The 22,394-nt window shown below is 37.8% G+C and overlaps 1 protein-coding gene and 1 non-coding gene across 3 annotated transcripts in view; one reads left to right on the top strand and one right to left on the bottom strand.

The window, feature by feature from the left end:
- Positions 1-22,394, bottom strand: part of PLS1 (plastin 1) — a 99,088-nt gene that overhangs the window by 33,452 nt on the left and 43,242 nt on the right. For both annotated transcript variants that reach the window (XM_045851297.1, XM_045851296.1), the window contains exons 2-8: positions 17,663-17,771; positions 12,924-13,087; positions 10,833-10,962; positions 8,312-8,444; positions 6,410-6,491; positions 2,142-2,307; positions 1,918-2,060 (exon numbers count right to left, since the gene is read on the bottom strand). In XM_045851297.1, the coding sequence (XP_045707253.1) occupies positions 1,918-2,060; positions 2,142-2,307; positions 6,410-6,491; positions 8,312-8,444; positions 10,833-10,962; positions 12,924-13,087; positions 17,663-17,735 (891 nt within the window). In that variant the 5' untranslated portion in view covers positions 17,736-17,771. The remainder of the gene's footprint in view (positions 1-1,917; positions 2,061-2,141; positions 2,308-6,409; positions 6,492-8,311; positions 8,445-10,832; positions 10,963-12,923; positions 13,088-17,662; positions 17,772-22,394) is intronic.
- LOC123827678 lies at positions 11,453-11,559 on the top strand. The gene has a single exon (XR_006787319.1). It is a non-coding gene; the product is annotated as a U6 spliceosomal RNA (small nuclear RNA).

Below are 22,394 nucleotides of genomic sequence, written 5' to 3'. Positions count from 1 at the left end.
CCACCACTGAGGCAGGTGCTCTGACTGGGAAAGGAACTGGCGACCTTTTGCTTTGCAGGACTATGCTAGACCAACTCAATCAACCGCCATGCCGAACAGGGCCATAGAGAGAATTTAAAAGCATCAAGCAAAAAGCAGATAATGACCTACAAGGGAGTTCCCATAAGACTGTCAGCTGATCACTGATCTCTCAACAGAAACATTTCAGGCCAGAAGGATGAGCATGAAATACTCAAAGTGGTAAAAAACAAAGACCTACAACCAGGACTTTGCCCAGCATGGTTATCATTTAAAATTAAAGGGGAGCCCTGACTGGTGTGGCTCAGTGAGCTGAGCACTGGCCTGTGAGCTGAGGGGTCACTGGTTCAATGCCTGGTCAGGGCACATGCCTTGGTCGCAGCCAGGTCCCTGGTTCAGGCACATGCAAGAGGCAATGGATAGAGATTTCTCTCTCACATGGATGTTTCTCTCTCTCTCATTCTCCCTCCCTCCTCCTCTCTCTCGAGTTAACATCAAACGATCAAACCCGAGTATAGTGCAGAAATCCTGTACAGTGACACAGACCCAACGTCAGGCCTATGTCACCACTGTGTGGCGTCTTCCAGCACCCTGGATGACTTCCAGCACATGACTTGGGATGGGGAACTACCACTGTCGGGTTTTTCTTTTCTTCTTTGGAATGCAGCTAAGAAGTCGATTCATAGGGGTTTGTCTTCTTTTTGTTCAGTTCCAATTTCACCAAGTCAAAGATGTGTTCAGGCATTTCAAGTAGCAGGCGTGTATGTAAAGCTAACAAAAACGGGCTCTTTAGAAACTCAACTTCTTTAGATATTACACCCAAGTCTATGATGTTACATATTTGTCCTTCAAGGGTTTGAGATGTACATCTTCCACTACATATTTTTCATTGGCTGTGCCATGTGCTGAATTAAAGCACCAATGTAACAGTGGCCCTGAAACCTCTGCTGCAGTCTTATTCAACCAGGGGTGCTATCCACTAACACTGTGTCTTTGCTTTGAGACCTTTCTTGTCCTCAGTACTGAGGTGCTATGAAGTGAGCTGACAAAGATGTCACATGTCTTAGGCTGATGCCACTACCCAAATGGTTTATTTGCAATTTGAGCCATTTAAAGACCAATAAACTTCCTTTAAAAAAAATAAAAGACAGCCCCCCAAGTAAAATTGTAAATGAGCATGGAATAGATGAAAGCAGACAATGTCACTTTGAAGAGAGAGATTGTCATCTAGGCCATTATGGCAAAAACATAAAGACCGAAGGTGTTAACATATCTAAAGAGAAAACATGAATTAATGTCAACACTGATTAACCTGAAAAAATTATAGAGAAGAAAAAGTCACAGGGACCCAAGCTGGCAATGCCTTTCTGGGCAGTGACCATGCGAGTTGTCACTCGGCACACTGAATGTCAGTCAGTTTCCTTGACAATGGTCTCCCAGTAGGGGGAAGTGTTGCAGCTCCGGGGGCTGACAGACCGACCTGAAGATTCCCTGGGCCCTCAGACAATGTGCTTCCCTAGTAGCTGGCCGTTGACAAAGTGGCTGTAAGAGTGCTGAACTGGTCAGGCCCACATGGGCCTCTAGTCCAGCAAACAGATAAATTCTCAGACTGACTGTCACTTTATAATTTAGTTTACCTGTGGAATATAAAATGCAAAGAATGCTTTAATCTGCTAAGAAACATTTTCACTCTCACAGCCAGTTGTAGTTCTTATTAAAAGCCCACAAACCAGTATTTTTCAAATATAAGATTTTGTAATTAGCATTCCCAGAGAAATGGAAAATTTCACTTCTGACACTGTGCCCTTGTGAATTCAATTTCAATTCAAATTTAAGTCTGCATCCCTTTTGTTTTTACATTCTATTCTATGTCACAAACTTGAACATTAAAATGCAAACCTTAATGTCGTGGCTGAAGTTGCTGATGGTGTGCCATCCTGCATTGGTCAAATGGTAGTTCACCCACCGCAGCAGTAATTCCTCGGGAGAGAGCTTCATCAGCTCCTCTAGCTCCTCGCCTTCATTCAGCAATGCAATCAAAGCTGAGAAGAAAACACTGAGATATAAGTACTCCCTGTAGCAGGTATATGTCCATGAAGAATAAATATTTTTTATGATCATACCTTCATTCCTGGAAATCTCAATATCAGCAAAAAGGCCAACTTTGATGATCTGCCAGAGAAGTCCCAGGACTAAGTGGGGCTTTCCTTCTTTGAGGTCCTGGGCGCCGATGTTGACCACCGTACAACCAATGGCTGAGGCGGAATTCAGGGCTAGGTTTAAATTTTCCTGAAGTGCCGCAAAGAAAAACACCCATGAGGAACTACTCTTCTAAAGTCTTACCAACAAGTTGTGAAGGTAAATAGGAAACAATGGATTGTGAAATTTCAGATCTTTGAACATACGTAATATTTAAATAGGCAAAACACTACTACTCTAAAGAAGAATTCCATGGTTTTAACTGTTACCTCCAGATGCCAATGACTTTCAAATCCACACCTTCTCCCAGCCCCGCCTCAGACTCGGTATGTCCAAAACTGAAGCATGCTTCCTTGCCATACTTCCCTGGTTTTCCTCCAATTCCCTGTTAAAACTGGCTTTTCTTTATTTCCGGTCTCGGTTGATAGGACCAACATTCATTCTTGCCTTCTTTCTTCCTAAGTCAGAAATCTGAGGAAATCCTTGTGTTTCCTTGACTACCACTCCTAGTCACCAAAATCTGCCAATTCCACCTGCTTAATACCTCTGGAAATTGTCAGTGCCTTTTCCAGGTGTCTTAATTCCTTCCTAAGGCCCATCTCAAACTATCAACAATCCACCTTCCACAACACTCTGCTGTTAGTGATCTCGGTAAAACAGAAACCTGATGGAGTTCCCTGGCTTCAAAACCCTTCAAATGTCCACCATTCCTACTATGTCCTCTCACTCACTACATAGGACCTTTGAACTTACTGTTCCCTCTGCCTGGAACACTTCCCCCAAATATCCCTAAGCCCTTTAATATTGGTCAAATGCACCTAATGGCCTTCTCTAATTATCCTACACAAAACAGCAAGCATCACTACAACCTCTGATGACACTCGTTCTTCCCTATTTTACACCTTTGCATTCTCCGACATATTACACACTTAATGCTTATTATTATATCTCTCCCAATTAGAGTATGAGCTCTATGATAACAAAGGTTTTTGATATGCTTGGGGCTGTTTCCCTGGTACTTAACGCATGGTATTCAATAAATACTTATTGAATAAGTGGATGAATGGGTACGAGTGATTAAAGGCAAGGAGGGAAATGAGAGGGTCAAGTCTAAATTCATGATATGACAACAATCAAAACGCCTTGTCTGCTAATATTGGACTCTGGCCTCATCTCCTAATATTCCACTTATACAGCCCATGCTTCAGCCAAGATAGAAGGTCCTTTAGAGCTCCCAAGACAATGCCAGGGCTTTGCAGGCAGTTTTTTGTCTAACTGCAGTAAACAGTAAAATTCAGCTTTGTCTCATCAATAGGTCATGTGGTTGATACATGGGGATTCGGCTTTTGACGTTAATTTTATTCAAAACTGATGGCTTTACAGGTACAGCAAATGACTTATAAGTAATTAGCTTTAAAATGTATTGAAAGTAAGAAGCTAAAATCTGCTTCATTGAATAAATGGTAGTTTCTAGTTGGTAAATACAACATTACTGCCCTACTGGTATGTAGGGAATATGACAACCACTATTGTCTAAAGCCAATTTCAAACATCTTAAGAGCAAGAAGACACAGGAGAACCCCATAAAGAGGTTGTTCCCCAAGTTTTAGCATAGACTACTGCCCTGAGTGCTCGGCTGAAGACCTGTGCTGGTGGGGAGAGACAAGGACAACAGGGAATCTCCACCATGGGGACATGAGAGAGCTGTGGTTCCTCCTTGAGTTTCAGTGTCCTAATCTGTAAAACAGGGTATCTTTACAGAGATGCTAACAAAGACATAAGCAAACACAGCAGTTGAACTCGTTACCCACCCTCTCTCCCCATCTTCTTTGTGCACCCCTGAGCCGTGTCTGAGATACAGCCCACTCTACAAGGCAGAAAAAATTTCCACTGCTGTTTCGGATGGCTTCTCACGTCCCTTCTATTTTGATTAATTAACTATTTGACTTTTTACTAACAATCTCATGTAAGTATTGTATGTTTTCTTTCTTTTAATTCATACCACTTTGCACATTTTTATTTTCCATAAAGTTTCAATTCAAGATGAGCTCACTTTTGTTAATGATCTTTAGAGGGCTGTGCTACACACTTATTGGGTAAGCATAAAGGCATTATTTGTTATTCAGATTTCATCATTTGATATCACTTTGAGTTCATTTGGAGCATCCAAATGGGATCTATGATTTCTCTACTTTAACTGTAATTGTATGCAAGGTGAAATTAATGTCATATTTTTGTGTACATATTTATATACATATGTAAGTATAAAATATATACACATATACTTTGTATGAATATGTATATATTAATTACACTGGAATTTTTTATGTGTTATAATGAACAGATTCAAATTCTTGTACCTACTCTTGTTAGTTTCCTGACTTTTAGGTCCCTAAATCACTAATCTGCTTTTCAGTCTTATTCATATAATTTTTCTTTTAATAACGACAAGCAAGAAAATGAAGTTCAATTGTACACTGAGTAGAAGAGAAAGGAGAAAGTCTCTAAGGTAAAAATGAGTCCTGCTATTATTAACTACTTGATTTGTCCCTTCCCTTGTTTTCATAGTTACTGCATGTCATTTTCACCCTTTTATATTTCTCTTTTTTCACATATCATACTCCTATATAACCCTGTAATCATAAAGTGAAAAATTACATTATCACTATCTGTATAATCTTTTACAAATGAATTAGGCTTCTCTGGGATAAAGTTTCATGGAAAACTGGTAGTTTTCTAGAAGATCTACTCCCAGAACTCCAAAATTACTAAACAAACAAGATGGGTTTAATATCCACAGTAATACTTTGCTCCTTTCCAGAGGCCTGCCTTTTCTCATTCTACAATAGTACACTCTTTCAAGAATTCTTGAAAACTAGACTATTTACACCCTACTCATATTGAAAGATTGCTATCTTGAAAAATAAAATTGTAAACATCTTATCGCCTCAGACTCATCCTGAGCTATTACAAAGTACTTACAGAATATTTTCTTTATTTTCTTTAATGCACTGCATACAACTATTAAAAGTAAAACCAAATAAACTTATACAACACTAAGAAATGCTGTACTTCAGATTCAGTGTCTTAAAAAAATCGTGTGACACATATTCCAGAAATAAGACTGATATGAATGTTGTCAACAATCACAGATATTAGATGAAGCTTCTGATCCAAGATGTGAAAAAAAGATCTTCTGGCAATTACAATCAGAAGCGGGCTTCATCAAGAATGGTAGTTTCTGCTAAGGATATGCATTACTATTGGCTTACTGGTGAGGGGTACAAAAAGCTATGTCAGTCAATATTTAATTGCATAATTCTCAAGGATGACAGGAAATGGGGGTACCCCTTGGATAGTCCAAAATTAACCATGTGCCACTGCCCTAAGGTCATATAAAACTTTCTTACAGAAGAGACCTAACAACGTCAGCAAAGTCAAGAACTATACCTGCCACCAGAAATGAAGGAAAGCTCGGCATTGCTCACTTCTAACACTGCAGTGTGACCAGCAACTTGAACAGTTGCTATGGCTACTGCCACGTGAGAGTGGCAGGATGGCACAGAGACGGAAAGGATGGATTCTGCAGTGACAGCACTGGGATGCACGCTGGCTCTGACACTGTGCAATGTGTCATCATCTTTCAAATCAGAGGATCTGAGTTTAAGGCTGCTGGGGGAGTCCAAGGGATAACTCTTGTAATACGTTTAGAACACTGACTGGTACCTAGTAAGTACCTCATAAATATTAATATCCACCCACTGATCTAGATATTTTGAGGGGAAAAGTGTGGTAACTATAAATTCCTAAACCTTAACAAAAATGTGAATGGACAGGCTGACTACAGAACCATTTAATACAAAAAGAATAGCTGAAATTTTTGTGAAATAGTAAAACTATGCACTTCTTTTTTCAACCAACCAATGAAAACACTGGCATACAGCAAATATTCACTAATAAAAATAACAATAATTATAATACAACCTGAATGCTATTAAGTAAAGAAGTCCATCCAACGTACTTTGGATCTTAACTTAATTCATTACAAAATGTAGCTGAATTTTTATTTAGTAAAAACCTAGATTTTATATGAAACTGAAATTATGTTAAATCATAGGTATCACTTGGGCCATTAAGAAAGGCTTTTTGTTCCTCAGAGCAACATGATTACTGGCAAACAGCAAATACTTACAGAAATAGTGAAAGGGGTGAGCTTTCTCTTATTAATGGCTCTTTCATCAATTGTATCTGGTTCAGACAAGTTGATCATTTTGCTAAAGAGAAAATGCGAACAATTTAATCTAAAATTCCTAGAAATGTTTTTAGTTTATTTTTTCAAGCAGACAAAATAGTTAAATTTTGAAAAGTAATAATAATCTATTTCTTTACAATATTATACTGTAATTCATGTCAGGGTATGTCAGTTAGTTAGAGCATCATCCTGATCCACCAAGGTTGTGAGTTTGATCCCCAGTCAGGGCACATACAAGAAGCAAGTAATGAGTGCATAAGTGGAACAACAAATAAATGTTTCTCTCTCTCTCCTTCTTTTTGTCTCTTTCTCTCTCCTTTCCTCTCTAAAAATAATTTCTTTAAATCTAAAAAATATTCCTTAACCTAAAAAAACTATCACTCACTACAATAATAACCTTAGCATTTCCTCCTAATTTTTAAAAACGGTCCTGCATTTTCTTTATGTGAGTCTTGTCTTTATTTCATTTAATATCATCAACATGCAGCATTACAAAGAAATTCTTGAGAAGACAATTTTCATAAAGTGAATTTAAGTCTGTTAAAATTACTTTTGTTGCAGAAAGATAAGGAACCAGAGACTTGGTCTTTCTAAAACTTCAATAATTCAAACATTTTAAAAGAAATTAATATAAATTTTATCTTTATATTTTAGAATATACTTTGAAAAATACCCATTCAATTCATGACAGGAATTTCCTCTGAAGGTCAGAGGAAGAGACCAGAACTGCAGGCAGAGGTCACAGTATATATTTTTCCTTTTTCTGCTCTTAGTGACAAGGCCCCACTTTCACAGTCTGTATTCATGCTGCACATCAAGATGAAGTGAGCTTCTGCCCTCCTGCTCCATGGGAGGTTTCTGTTTTACCTGAACTTGCCTCAGGACACCTGTATTACCGTTTGACAGGTGCAGCGCCCCTGTCAAACTCCTCACCTGACACTGTCCCTTTCCCCCTCCCCTGTGAGGAGGGGGCGCAGCCGCAGGGGCCTCCCATTTATGCACCTCTCATATCTCTTCACCTTGCTAGACTAGAGTCTAACTCAACAGGGTCTTCCTTGCCTGCTGATTTCACCAGCCTGTTCCCTTGAATGGTTCTGCTATATAGTAGGTAGGCAGAGTGGGACTCATTCATCCGATCACAGTGTATTTTATACGTAATGTCCTAAAAACTAATACCTTGTATTCATGGGTAGGTTGTTCTTCTTTTCAAGTAAAAACAGAAAAAAGACTGAAGGAAATATGCCAGAATGTTAATTATGGCTACATATGGGTGAGAAGAATATTTTTGATGATTATTTTCTTCTTTGTAAGTGTTCTGCATTTTTATAAACTTAAAAACACACTTGCGTTGTCCCAAACACTATGCAGGGACTACAGTACACACAACGAAGGTGACATGGCCTTCGAGAGTTTACAGTGGAGCAAGCAGAAACAGCAGAGTCAAGGATACGACAAGGGTGAACTACATTAATGTCATCTAAGTACAAATGAGGCATATCTTTCTTCTTCATTTCCTCTTGTTCCTGTTCCAGTCAATAATCAATACTCCCTTATTAGAAGTAAAAAAAGAAACCCTGTGAACATTTTAAAATGTATCAGGGGATTAACTCAAGAGTTTCCTGGCATTATTAAGGTAATGGAATAAAGAGACATCAGCAAATTAAGAAATTACATTTGAAAGAAAATTCTAGGAAACATATAGTCCTTCATTTTCTACGTGATATAAATTCTTCAAAACCTATGTAGTTACTTGTCAACTGATTCCAAAAGACAATGGATTTGCTGAGCTGTAATTTGCATGGAATACTCTTCTAGGAGGCAGCAACCCAGTGCTTAACTCACCAAAGAAGGATGCCATCTGCAAGTGATTTGAAAAGACTGTCATCATTGGGGTTCATGGGTATGAGGTGTTTACAGTCAGGGTCGTTCTCCAGGGCTTTGTTTATCCAGTTAACAAAAGCCACTTTTTCTTCCTCTAAAAACAGAAAAATTTAGTAGCCAATCTCATCTGACAAAATGCAATGCATTATAAAAACATTTTTGTTCAAATATTATAAATGCCAATTATTAAAACTCTACTAAAACACTAAAGGGTTTCTAAAGGGTTCAAGAAAAGGAGAAAGGGGAATTCACTCCATTTTTTCATCTGTTATATTGCAGAGGAGTAAGATATATATCTTAAATGAGCACACTGAATATTCAGTTTTATTCTAAAGTCTTTCCAAATATATATTGCTTCCGAGAACAAATGCATCAGAAGTGAACCATCAGAGGCCAGATACACATACACACAAACACACTAGGAGGAAAATACAAGAAACAAATACCAACAGCAATAAATTCCACCCTACCATCGCCCCTGAAAAATTTACAGAGTTGTTATTTGGGGCTTACAACAGAAATATTGATTCCAGTCAAGCGTTATTCAAATGAATAAAACAGATTCATTTCTGTGGAACTTCTACTGTACGAAAACTGGCACAAATCGAGAGACCAGTACTACTCTCAGCCACTTCCACACTCATCAGCTCAATGCATGGCTTCTAGTGGGGATGCCTTGATCTTTAGGCAGAAATGCTGTTGTGCTAATACAACGGGGAAGGAACTTTGGCAGGTAACCTCAAAATTTAATCCATCTCTCTCTCTCTCACACACACACACACACACAACACAGAGGGAGAATTAAAAAGACATAAACATTTACTAATATTTCCCTTTTGTACATATCTGCCTTCTGATCTCCTTGCCTCATATAACTCCTCAGGAACTTAGAGTTTAGGGATTTAAAGACTACTAAGATATTGTATTATAATGATTAAATAAAACAGATATACAAGGAAATGAAACATAAGGGAAATAAACACACCACAAGAGATATAAGCCATGTTTTGAAGAATTTTTAAAAAAGGAATAATCACTTCTGTTTGGGGTAGATCAAGAAAAGACTTTATGGAAAAGGTACTACTTCAAAGACAAACATTTAACTTGTGAACATGGGCAGGGAAAGGGAGGATGTTGCATATTTCATTCTAGATTATAGTTACATGATTGTGTTCATATGTCAAAACGTCCCACCATCTACTTAGGAATAGTATACTTCAGCTACTTTACTATGTGTGTCTTATACCTTAATAAACAACTTTTAAAAATGTATACTGGTAGACCCCAGAGAAGCGGGAGGGGAGGAGGAGGTACCTCTGGGGAGGAGGAGGTACTGTTAGAGAGACCTGCGGGAACTACTCAGGAGACAGAAGTGTTGCATCTGGATCGGGTTGGCAGCTACATGGATGTAGCTAAAGGATGTACACACACTGAGATGTATATGGATGTATATACACTTAAGGATGAATATACACGAAAATTCACTGAGCTGTACACTTAAGATCACATACCTTTGCTAAATGTATATATTACCTCCATAAAAAGGTATTTAAAAAAAAAGAAAAAGGAAGAAGCCTTCTCATTAGAGTGGAGAGGCAGAAATGGAGTAAAAGAGCAAATACATTTTAAAAAATGGAGGTACTGCTACACTTCCTTAGCGGGAAAAGATTAGGAAAAAATATAATGGGTGGGAGAGGTACAAGTATATCGCTAGAAGAAAATCCAGTTAGAAAGGAAAAAAATCAAGAGGATACATAATGGATTTAGACATCAGGAAAAGAAAGGGGAAAAGTTATAGTGAGTTTCTGTGAAAACTTTTAAAAGCACAGATCTAATTATGTTATGTTAACATGAACAAAAGGAACTTGGCCAAAGTTCTGAGACATCTCGACCCTGTGCAGTAAGCTTAAAATGGGGCAAGGCATCTAATCTTAAAAGTTAATGTGACTGGATTTCTCACTGGGCAACAATCCAATGATTCTATCAGATCAAGCAAATCAGGTACTGGGCTCTCTAGTCTCTTGGTAGCTTGATAAAAGGTGAATCAGCAATCCCAGCTCCTGGAGAATGGAAGGAAAAAGTCCCTGGGGTAAACCTCTCCAGGTATTCCCAGATCAGGTCTAAAGGGAAACTCACTTTACCAGCCAAGATGAAAAATCCACTCAAAGGTTATGATTAAACACAGTCAGTGCTGAAAATAAGGAATAATCTTTTGTTGTTTCTAATCTCTGCCATACACTGCAACCTGACACGTAGTAGGAACTCACCACTTTCAATGATTCTAGATTTTTCATTCTGACATCTCTGAAGTTGAAACACATTTCAAATATATAGGCACATTATAATCTAGTCTGATTTTCCCTCAACAGTACATAAAACAACAGTGTGCATTACACAATAAATGGCATCTGAGATGTAATGAATGTGAGTGAGACTTGTTGAATGAATCAATGACTAACAGATCAAATGTGGAGCAGGTTACCTGAATAAGAATGCTGTGTGCCCTCACTGGAAATGGACGAAGTTCCTCCAATAGCAGTAATCCCTTCTCTCTTGTTAATTATTTTTCGGAAGGTCTTGCTGATGTCTTTGCTTTTTAACTCTTGCATGAGCTGAAATGGGATAAAAGTAAAATTGAGCCTTGATTGCAGAAAACCTTGCAACATGAAGGAAAATGACAGACTTCTTCATGTATTTGGAATAAACACTAGCCAGGTATTCTTGCATTTATTACTTGTGTGCACCGATACCTCTCATGTCATTTTACCAGTAACACACAACAGACACTGTTTGCATTCCAACCACTGGAAGAAATGCTGTTATAACTGAGCTTAAATTGAACACATTAAAACTACTCTAGACTTGCCATGATTTTTTGTACTGAAACTAAAGAATAACTAACTACATAATAGAGTTTTAAATGCCTTAATGCAGGTGTTTTCCTGTCTGAACATCTCAAATGTATGCATGTTAATGTAAGCGAGCCAACTCTTGTAGGCCTCATCCAACCACTCTCTCGCTGGACTTTCTAGACATTGGTTAGATTGAATTCAATCAGTTCTCCAAGCTGCAGCCAGAGTGAGTTTTAAAAAATGCACATCAGTGCTCGTTTCGGCAGCACATATACTAAAATTGGAACAATACAGAGAAGATTAGCATGGCCCCTGCGCAAGGATGACATGCAAATTTGTGAAGCGTTCCACATTATAAAAAAAAATGCACATCTGATCATATCACTTCACACTCTATTCCTCCCCTATTACTGGCTTACTACTGCTCTCAGGCTAAAAACAGAAATCCTGCAAGACCCTGCATAACCTGACCCCAATTTACTTCTCTAGCCATGTTCCTTTTCCCTTAACCATCTCAGCTCCAGCCACGTGGACTCTTTTCCCAAGCGCCTGAGACAATCTACCATCCCCAAAGCCACAGAGCCTAACAGGCTATCGCCCCTACCTGCCTCCCACATTATTCGCACATCATTCTATTCCCTCATCCACCCCTCTGATCTGTTCAGCTCCCAGCTCAACTCTTCATAGCTTTGGGACACCTTCCCTGAGCCCCTGGGTTCTCCAGCCTCCACACCAAATTCTATGCCTTGTACTATAAACCCCCAAGGAGATCTGTACTGCTCCACCACAGCAATGTCACAGTTGTCTTTCATCCATTTTTGTGATTCTGTCTTCCCCACCACAAGCCTACTCCATGAAAGCAGGGACCACAGCTTTTTTTGTTCAACATCTTATTCCGAGTGCCTAGAAGAGCTCCTGGCAAGAAAGGAGCGCAAATATTTGCTTAATGAATAAAGAATGCAAACCCAGAAAACTTACACTTCATAAACATTTATTTAATTATATCAATGGTTATGTTTTCACATAAAAGATATAGTCGTGGTGGAGGTGTTGGAAGGAAGGAACAGCCCTTGCTCAACTGCCAGCTGGCCACGGCTGCCCAGCCCGTCTTCTCTCTTGGCCTGACAGGTTTGAAATACATCGTATTTCAGTCCTACAGTTTGGTGTTCAGTTCTACAATGTATTTTTCTTTTATTGGTTGAGTCACATGTTATTTTTCCATCTTGTTCAGTTCTTTGAGACTTGTGGTAGTTTAATAATGAAACAGTGTTATCATAGCCAGCATCAAAATTTACCCTGTGGCCCTCGTGAAACTGAAGATGTAACTTATCACAAGGAAATAACCAGTTCCTTGAAGGCAATGCTTCCATATTTTAGCTATTTCCAGTTGAAAATATCCCATTTCTCAAGGCCAAATACTAAGATAGTAAACTATTCTGCATGCAGAGAAAGTCAATGGGCACTGAATGCAACTTCGGTTTTCCTAGGGCATTAACAGTTACTGTTCCTGAAGACTGACATCCACCCCAACAATTTGAGAATGATTTTTTTCTTATGTTTTAGGAATAAATGTGGACATAGTTGTTATCATCATCATCATCAATTTTTAAGCAGCTGTTTTTCTGGTGTCTGCAGCCAGATTTAATCAAGAGACAACGGCATTATTAAAATTCTTCTCAAAGCAATATGATTAGTAGCCAGGAGAAGGTTAGATTACTTACGGACACAAATTCTTCAAAACTGATTTTGCCATCTTTGTTGTTGTCAGCAACTGCTAGAATTTTCTCCACGATCTCGCGCACTTTGTAGCCAGGCAGAGGAAGGCTAGCTTCCTTAAACAAGTCCTGAAGTTCATAGTCACTGACATACCCACTGTTGTCAATATCTGTAAGATCAATTATGAGCTGTCAAATATCAACTGTAGTGTGGCTCAGTTGGTTGGGTGTCATTCCCCAAAGCAAAAGACTGCCAGTTCGACGCCAGTTGGGCACGTGCCTAAGATGCTGACTTGGCCCTGGGTTGGGGCACATGCAAGAAGCAGCACATCCATGTTTCTCTCCCTCTTTCTCTCCCTCCCTTCCCTTCTCTCTAAAAAAAAAAAGTAAAATCTTTTAAAAAATAAAATTAAATTAAAAATATCAATTGTACCCTGTCGGAGAGGTGCACTGAGATAGTTGTTTGGAAGGTTCACAGGCAGGTAGAAACTTTCAGGTTTGTTTCCCAAGTGGCTGTACCCTTTTCTCCTGCACCCGAACTGTGCAAAGTATTCTACATGCTTTATGAAAATAAAATCATATTTAAATGAACTTTTCCCCCATAGGACTACCATACGAATTTTATGTGGGTAGTACAAGCACTGCTCTGACAAATGAAAAACTCAGGTTCGGCATATGACTAAGCTTGGAAGAACTGAGCACTGGGAAGTCTCGGCTATCTAAAGAAATACAGCAGCAATGGTCACGAGGGGGCATCCACCCGGACTTCCACTCCTTCACAGAATTTACAAACTGGATCTGCTGGACCCACACTTCATAAAATATGTGCAGGTAAAATAAGTGTAAGGCATTTCTGGTCTACATTTCACTTGGTGGCAGTTCTGTTTCATGTGTTAATAATTCATTGCTTCTTCATAATGTATTTATGATACCATTATGTAGGCTGACTCATGTTTGATGTCATTTTGAGATTAAGTGTTCGAGAAATAATTTCACACCTATATTTGCACTTTTGGAATAGGTGTCCTGGCATTTTCATATCATCACTGAGACACCCTCCCCTGGGTTTTTCCTAGAGACTGCATATCACTTATTGACAGAGAACAAAAGTGGCACTAAACATTTCTGCCCAGAGCGGCAACAGACCTCCGGGCTGGCTGGTGAATAGCCCAGGCCCACCTTCTACAGGATCTCACGGCTCATTTGGAAGTAGTTGCTTTGGTCCCTGTATTTCTTTTTCCCCGCAGTAAAAGAGCTACCCTCACTATAACAGAAGTAATGATAAAAACAGACATTTTTCTTTTAAACTTCCATGCACAAGCTTTAAAGTTAATACTGTTTGGAACAATGAAAAATTTCTAACCTAGAATCTACCAATAACCAAAATATTGTTGTATCTCAAAAGTTAGTTAGGAAGCTAAATTGCTTGATATTGCAGTCATTAATACTGCTTTCTTTGAATTCAGACCAAAATTCATCATTTAGTATATCACCATATACTCATTTTTTATTAGATCACCAGTTCAGAATTGTTTCCTGTAATTCTGAAACAGAAAAATAGATCAGGTTGCCTTACTTCTATACAAGCACTGTGGAAGGGAATATTAAAAAATAAACAAGGTAAACAAGAGAGGAAAAGTTATTTCCCTGCTTAACCACCATGCTAAACTAATAAGAACAGTTCAAAGTTATGGCTCTGAAGCCAGGAAAATGTGTATGCTTAAATCCCAGCCCCATCCCTATGACCTCTGTGGTTTGGGTGTGATATGACAGGAAATAAAGGATACCAATTTATAAGCATGTATTTTGTGCCAAGATTTGTTAAAGAACTTGACTTACTTTATATCATGAAATCCTTACAACCTTGAATTAGTTAATAACTCTATTCTAATTTTTAAAATGAGGAAATCAAAGCTTAGGTTAAATAACCATAAAGATCACTCTTTCAAAAGAAACCAGACTTTCCTACAACTCAACAACAACAAAAAAAGCAATTGACCTGATTTAAAAATGGGAACAGACATGGGGACGTAAAGCACAGCACAGGGAATACAGTCAATGATACCGCAGTAACTGTGTGTGGTGCCAGGTGGGCCCTGGAAACATCAGGGAGAACGCTTTGTAAAGTACATGATTGTCTAACCCCTATGCCGTACACCTGAAACTAAGACAAAATATTACTGAATATAAGCTGTAACTGAAAAATAAAATTAAAAAAAATTAAAAATGGGCAAAGGACTTAAGATATTTCTTCGAAGAAGATGTACAAATGGCCAATAAGCACATGAAAAGACGCTCAAAATCACTAATTATTATGGAAATGCAAATCAAAACCACAATGACATACTGCTTCAAGCTAATGAGGGTGACTATTATATTAAAAACAGAATGGAAAATACCAAGTGTTGGCAAGGATTTGAAGAAATTGGAACCCGTGTGCATTGCTAGTGGGAATGTCAAATAGGGCAGCCACCCCGACAAACAGTACAGTGGCTCCTCAAAAAATTCAGCATTAAATTACCATGTGATGCAGCCACACCACTTCTGAGTACACATGCAAAATAACTAAAAGCAGAGACTTGAAGAGATATTTGCACAACCACGTTCATAGCAACATTATTCACAGTAGCCCAAAGGTAGGAAAAACTCAAGTGTCCGTGAATAGATGAAGGGATAAACAAAATGTGGTACAGAAATACAACAGAATATTATTCAGCCTTTAAAAGTAAGGAGGTGATGACATGTGCTATGACATAGGTGAACGGTGAAGACATTATACTCAGTGAAATAAGCCAGTCACAAAAAAACAAATATGATTCACAGAGACAGAATGTAGCATGGCAGTAGCGCTGGTGGGGAGGGGAGAGGGGAGGGAGAAGTTAATGGGTATAGGGACACTATGGGAAGATGCAAACATTTTAGAGACCGGTGGTGGTGGTAAGTGCATAACGGTGTGAATGTGCTTATTGCCACTGAGCTGCACACTAAATGTAAGTTTTATGTCTATCTTACCACAATAAAAAAAATAAGGCAAGTATTTTAATCTCCTACTTCTCCACAGAGACACCAAAATATCCTATCTAGTTAGGGTGGATGAGCATATCAAAAGTTTGTTGGTACAAATTAGCAGAGGGATTACTGAGTTTATGAGTAACAATTTATCTTGTAAATAAAGTCAGCAAGTACATGTTCCTCTACTGTTAGCATTGCTCTGACACAGAGCAAATTATCCTGCTGTCAGAATTGTTCCAGAATTACTTAGTTCAAAATATCATTAAATAAGTATTACAGGATTATATGTCTATGAGTCATAGAGATTAAAGTTGGTGTGCTAAACAAAGCAAACAGATTACTAATTCACTTACTTTACTAAGACCTAGGTAGCACTTTTATTCAAGCTACCAAACTGCACTTACATAATAACAGAAATGCCAAATTGAAGAGGTACATTTTTATTCTTTTTCAATGCTCAAAATGAGCAGAGTATCCCAATAATTTCTTAGTTTCTGTGTTGAAAAGACTCTGGGCACTGCATATAATACCTTATAACATTCATTTTTAACAACGATTTTTTACGAATCATATCAAGATCAAGGCATTCACTGTGAGCCTGATTCAGGCACCATGAAGACTATATTCTGAAGGTCTGAGTTATGCTCGAGTTGGCTACACAGGGAGAAGAGGAAGGGCCCAGAGCTCTGCAGACTTCCCTTCATTTCACAGCAAAGATTTGTAAGTCATACGCTTCCTGAGAACTTTACTTTTTTTCTGAAAAGGTTTACTTTTTAACCTTAAATCTTTTTTCTTTTTATTGATCTCTAAAATTCATTCTGCTCTGTATTCCATCTACATTAGTTTTCATCAGTATTCACTAGGTTTGTGAGAAATCTAGGCACAAAACTGTGCTTATTATATCCTCCCTGGTCTACCATCTGACTCTGTTTTCCACGGACTGCGCTAGAAAAGGCGCCTACTGCGGGAGGGGCCAGGGTGGTGGTATTGCCCATCCCAAAGTTACTGACTTTTCAGCTTGCAGTGGGCTCACCTTTCACGTGCATGTTATCTGCAGACTAGAGCAAAATATAGTTATTTATATTCTCCTCGTTTCTCACAGGTTTCTAAGAGCAAGATGCAAGAGAATCACGATCCAACAAGGAAAAAATTTTGGAAGAAAAATACAAAGTTGTTAAAATGATAATATCATAAAGACAAAACAATGAATGGCTTTAAAAAGTGATAGAAGAAATATAAGACATACAACCTTTAAAAACAACACTAAGATTTTTTAAATTATTCACGAGGGAAAAGGAAAATAAGCCATATGGCCTTTAAAAAGAATATTAAGACTTGAAAATATTCTGCATGAAGTCAAAAAGTGTTATTGTTAATGACAAACACATAAAGGCCAGAGTTCAGTTTACAGACAAGGAAGTGTTTCTATATTTTTCTCTGTAATGAGGATATCATGTTCACTATATTCAATTACACTGTCATTCATTAACCTGGATTATTCTTTGCAAAGAAATAATCAAAGAATTCAAAGTACAATTGTCCTAGAAATTCAAGCCCAGTTTCAGTTTATCTTTCAGAAAGAGAAAGAATCCATTGAAACCTAGATAGAAAAAAAAAACAAAAATCTTGGGGTAAATAGGTCATGGTAAAAGCAATAAAAGGTATTGTTCCGTTCCTGGAAGACTGATATCAAGCAGACGAGTGGCATCACGTTTGGTTTTTCCCAGGCGTACCTATTTTATTAAATGCTTCTTGTAGCTCCTCCAGCTCCTCTCGAGAAATGGTAGTGGTACTACTGTTTTCCATCTTTGGACAGGAAAGACTGCCTTCAGGTCTTTAGATCTTAAAAAAAAAAAAAAAGCAATGTTATAAAGAGAGCTCTTTAGAAACATTTATCTAAGCAATACAGTGCTCAGGCAGTGAAATACCTAGAAGAAATCACCTGAGAGGCCTGGCTGACAAGGAACAAATAGAAATAGATCCCCGGTAAGAAATACCTGTTTTTACACCCTGCGCTGTTTCCTAAGAGCCTGCAGAGGGTGCATTTACATTCCTCCCCACCTCGCCTCCCCCCTCCCCCCTCCCCCACCGCCAACCCCAGCTATTTCAGGAAACTCTGCACTTTGAGTTGAGGAAAGTGTAGCACATGTAATGTAAAGGGAGAGATCAGAAAGTAAAGTTGCAACACACAGCAACATCCACAAATAGAACCAAGGAAGCAGAGTCTGAGATCCGGAGATGGAACTTGTGGCTTTCACACTCAGCCACTGCCACCAAATCTCCCTTTCCCTGTGCAGGTCCCTACTTACTCTGAGTAAGCGATACAGACTTAAGAAAAATCATGTAAAACTGGGTTGAAAGAAATGCAAACAGGTAGCAGTCACTGTAGAAAGTAAATGGTGACATATGCCCAAAACAGAAAATTAGCGTTGGTGGTATAGCAGTGAGCACAGCTGCCTCCCCAAACATAAAATTACGATTATCCATAATCCCACAATCCAGAAATATCCGTGCATATTATTTTATTATCTATATCTATCTGTTCTACTTTTCAAGTACAAATGTAACTTTTTAAGGAGTGAAAATTATGAATATACATTATAATTTTTATACTAATACATCATATGTTTCCATGTTCTTTATCAGTACAATGTTTAATGGTCACACATTACTATGTCATAACTAACTTATTTGGTGAATCTTTTGTTTCAGAGTATTTCTACTGCTTCTAATATCTCATTATAAACAATGCAGCAATCACAATGCTTATAAATATCTGTACATATCCATGTTTATTTCTGTAAAATAAATACCTCAAGGTGGAATTACATTTTTAAGGTTTCTGATATGTATTGGGGCAACTCATTTTTACAATGACTTAGTGGTCTGGCTATTCAAGGTAAAGTTAAAAATGAATATATATTGCGTTTCACTTATGTACACCTAATCACAGTATGAAGTTAACGTGTACTTCAGAACATAAGTAAAAATGTGGGCTTTATAAAGTAACCAGAACTAAAGCTCAGTGGGAAATTCTCTCTTTTACACTTATATTTGGATAGCAGGCTCAACTTCATCCCTGAAGATTTGTAACTTTTCAGGGAAATAAGTCATTTTAAAAATAATGTATGTATTAAAAATTTTCACTCATCATTTAAAATCGCATTACTTTGCGGGAAGCCCTCTAAGGGCACGGCTCAGTTGTCATTTGTAATCTGTGTACACCCACGTGTTTAGTGTTATTGGTGTTCTTTCAAAATGACAGATTTCTATCTCTTACCATTATTCTGGGCCTATTTCTAATGAAATGTGTAGTTAAATCTTTTTGTTTTGAAATATATATACCATTGCCCACTATTTGATTCTAAACTGTTTTTTTTTTTAATCTGAAAAACTCATGTCTCTGGAGTAGGAAAAAAAAGGTAAATAGAATTCATCTTACTCCCCAGGTGCAGTTTCTTACATCTTAGCTTTAAACATCCACATTTTACTTTTCTCACTTTTAAAATATTTTACTATATTTAAAACTACTGACAAAGTTATTTTCTACTGAAAGAGATTAAACTGTCCTTTTAGAATTTTCAAACACAATCCTCCAGGTCTGCAAAATGCTAATTATATGGAGGCTGGCTTTGAACTCTGTGGTTTCCATCATCCTGCCTACCTTTCTGTATTCAAAACGGTTTCTTTCCCTTGCCTCAAGTTTTTAAAATGGTACTCCAATTTTAGCATTCACAGTCCACAGGAAGTCTGTAAATTAAAGGCCCTTGTGCTGACCTTACATTTGAAATGATGAATATACCTGGGGTTCTGTTCTTTGCTCAGGCCTATTCAAACCTGCATCATTTGTTAATTACATTAAAAGTTTTTAGTCTCCCATAATCAGGCAAAGCCAGCACATAAAGTTTATTAACAAATCAATTTCCCCATGCAATACTATGTTTCTCATTTTAAAACTTTGATTTTACAAATATAAAGAAATTGATTCAAGTTCTTTGGTATTTAAGTGAAACAAATAGAAAAATATAAAACAATCTTCAATATATACTCGTAAAAGAACAAAGCAAGGTGCAGAAGAGCAAGTATGGTGGGGCCAAAGGAAGCTCTCTCAGGTATATGTATATAAAACATTTTTGGAAGGACACAAGGTAACACTGACTGCCTCTCCAGGGGAAACGGAGGATTGGAGGCAGAGTGGAAAAGAGGCTTACTTTTCAGTATATGCGTTTTTTTCTTTATTTTTAAAACATAAGCCTACTAAAAATAACTGAAAACAATACAGTGAATAGTAAAACACTGAAAAAATTAAGATAAATGCTATTGGTCTAAAGGTACACATTATTGAATGCTGATATTGATAAGCTTAATATACAAGGTCTGTCCAGAAAAAGCCCAGCCATTGTTAATATAATGCAAATGGTTTGAGTGACATTGATGTAACCTGGCAGCCAAGGAGAGTGGACTGGAATGTGCATGTGCAAACAATGACGACCTCACTATGCTAGTCAGTGGAGGTGGTAGATGCTGTTGAGTGAGCATGTGTACTGTGTGGCTGTCATGTTCAAAAATGACTGAGTACAACAACAAATCTGCGTCACATTTTGCATTAAGGTTGAACATTACTCCATGGAAACTATTTGGACAATTCAGAAGGCCACAGCTATGGTCAACTGGTGACTGACAGCTTCATCACAACAATGTGCCTGCTCGTGCATCACATCTTGTGTAGAGTTTTTGGTGAAATATCAAATCACCCAGGTGATTTAGCCTCTTATAGCTCAGATTTGGCACCTTGCAACTTCTGGCTTTTCCCAAAACTAAAATCACCTTTGCAAGAGAAGAAACTTCATTCATATTGTTGATGAGATTCAGGAAAATACAAGGTAGCTAATGGTGATTCCAACAAAGGATTTTAAGGAATGTTTTGAACAGTGAAAGAGATGCTGGGAGAACTGGGTGATGTCCCAACGTGTCTACTTTGAAGGGGACTGAGGCATCATTGTCCTATGTGCAATGTTTCTTGTGTCTTGTATCTCGTATCTTCTTCAATAAATGTCTCGATTTTTCATAGTACATGGCTGCATACTTTCTGAACATACCTCATATATAAGTTCCCATATATGTTATAATTTTAAGTAAGATCACATTTGTTACAAAGCAAAATACTGTGATTAAAATAGTGAAATCATTTATAGCTTTCTATAAAGGCATAAAGATTTAGCATTAGACTTGTCAATGGAAAATAGGTTGCCTCATGAGCCTACAAGTAGAGACTCATGCATAAATATATAGTATCAATAGTTGTCTGAGTTTTTGCAAAGTTGTGGTAATGTTACAATTCTTCAAAAACTAAGTATAGTATATGGTATTCCGTAATAGGCATTTTTAAATAACACAATAAACTTATTGCAACATATATTGTTGGCTAAGAAAATAAAGTAGTTTCCTTTGGTGTATTAAAAACTGTTATGCTTATGTGATCCCCAAATGCATTTCTCAATATGTTTTTCAATGAAAAAAATGTTTCTGCCACAATAAAATAGCAATGACTTTTTAAAACTCTATGGAAGGGAACATATTTTATCAACAAATTTTGAAATAGTATGTAACATCTTAGAAGAAATGCCCAATGACCCTATAACTAGTAAAGCAGTATTTATTTTTTTTATTATTTATTTTTCTTACTAGACCCACTCTTAGATGATTAATGTGCTCAGGCACCGTCCTAAGTGCTTTGTGTCCATTCTCATTTAATCCTCATCAGTTAGAGGTCGGTGCCGTCCTCATTTCGGCAGTTGAGAAAGGGATGCTTCATGGGATGGAGTGACTTTCTCAAGGTCTGAAAGTGCATAGCTCTCTCACATAGTCAGTCTAATAGCTAAGCTGTGTCAGAAACCCAACTCCACCCCATTCCTACCTCTAGGAAAGGATGCTCTGCAGTACCCCAAATATAATCTGACATCAAGCCATATAAACATATAAATGTGTACATATATAATAATCACACAATTCACAAAATATATGAAGCATAGATTATTATACACTTGTGAAATAAGAATTTACACTTGAAAAATAATCAGTTTCCATAAAATTCTTTGTAAAGTTTTGGGTAAAAATTCTACCTAGATCAACTCATTTTTCTCAAGCACATTACTTCTCAGTCCTGAAACACTCAAGCAAACACTAGAATTCACTTGGCAATTTTAGAAATGAACACATCACCTAATCAGTACCCAAACACTTGGCACTGAAGCACGCACATGGGGATGCCTAGGACTTACGCTTCCGAAGACAGTTCAGAAGTGCACAGTTTTCCAAAGTCAGTGCCCCAAAATGCAGCCCAGAGACAGCCAGGATCACTGGCCAGACCCACCAACAGCGCAGGCTATGCTGAGTTCTGTAGATAGAGGTATCCATCTCCCCACAGATGTTGACACATGCCCTGTTTCTTCAAGATGTCCAACA

The sequence above is a fragment of the Phyllostomus hastatus genome, unplaced genomic scaffold (genome assembly GCF_019186645.2).
Source record: "Phyllostomus hastatus isolate PE091 unplaced genomic scaffold, TTU_PhHast_1.1 phas_contig_86, whole genome shotgun sequence".
In the NCBI taxonomy this organism is placed as follows: domain Eukaryota; kingdom Metazoa; phylum Chordata; class Mammalia; order Chiroptera; family Phyllostomidae; genus Phyllostomus; species Phyllostomus hastatus.
This window is presented reverse-complemented; position numbering and strand designations above follow the sequence as displayed.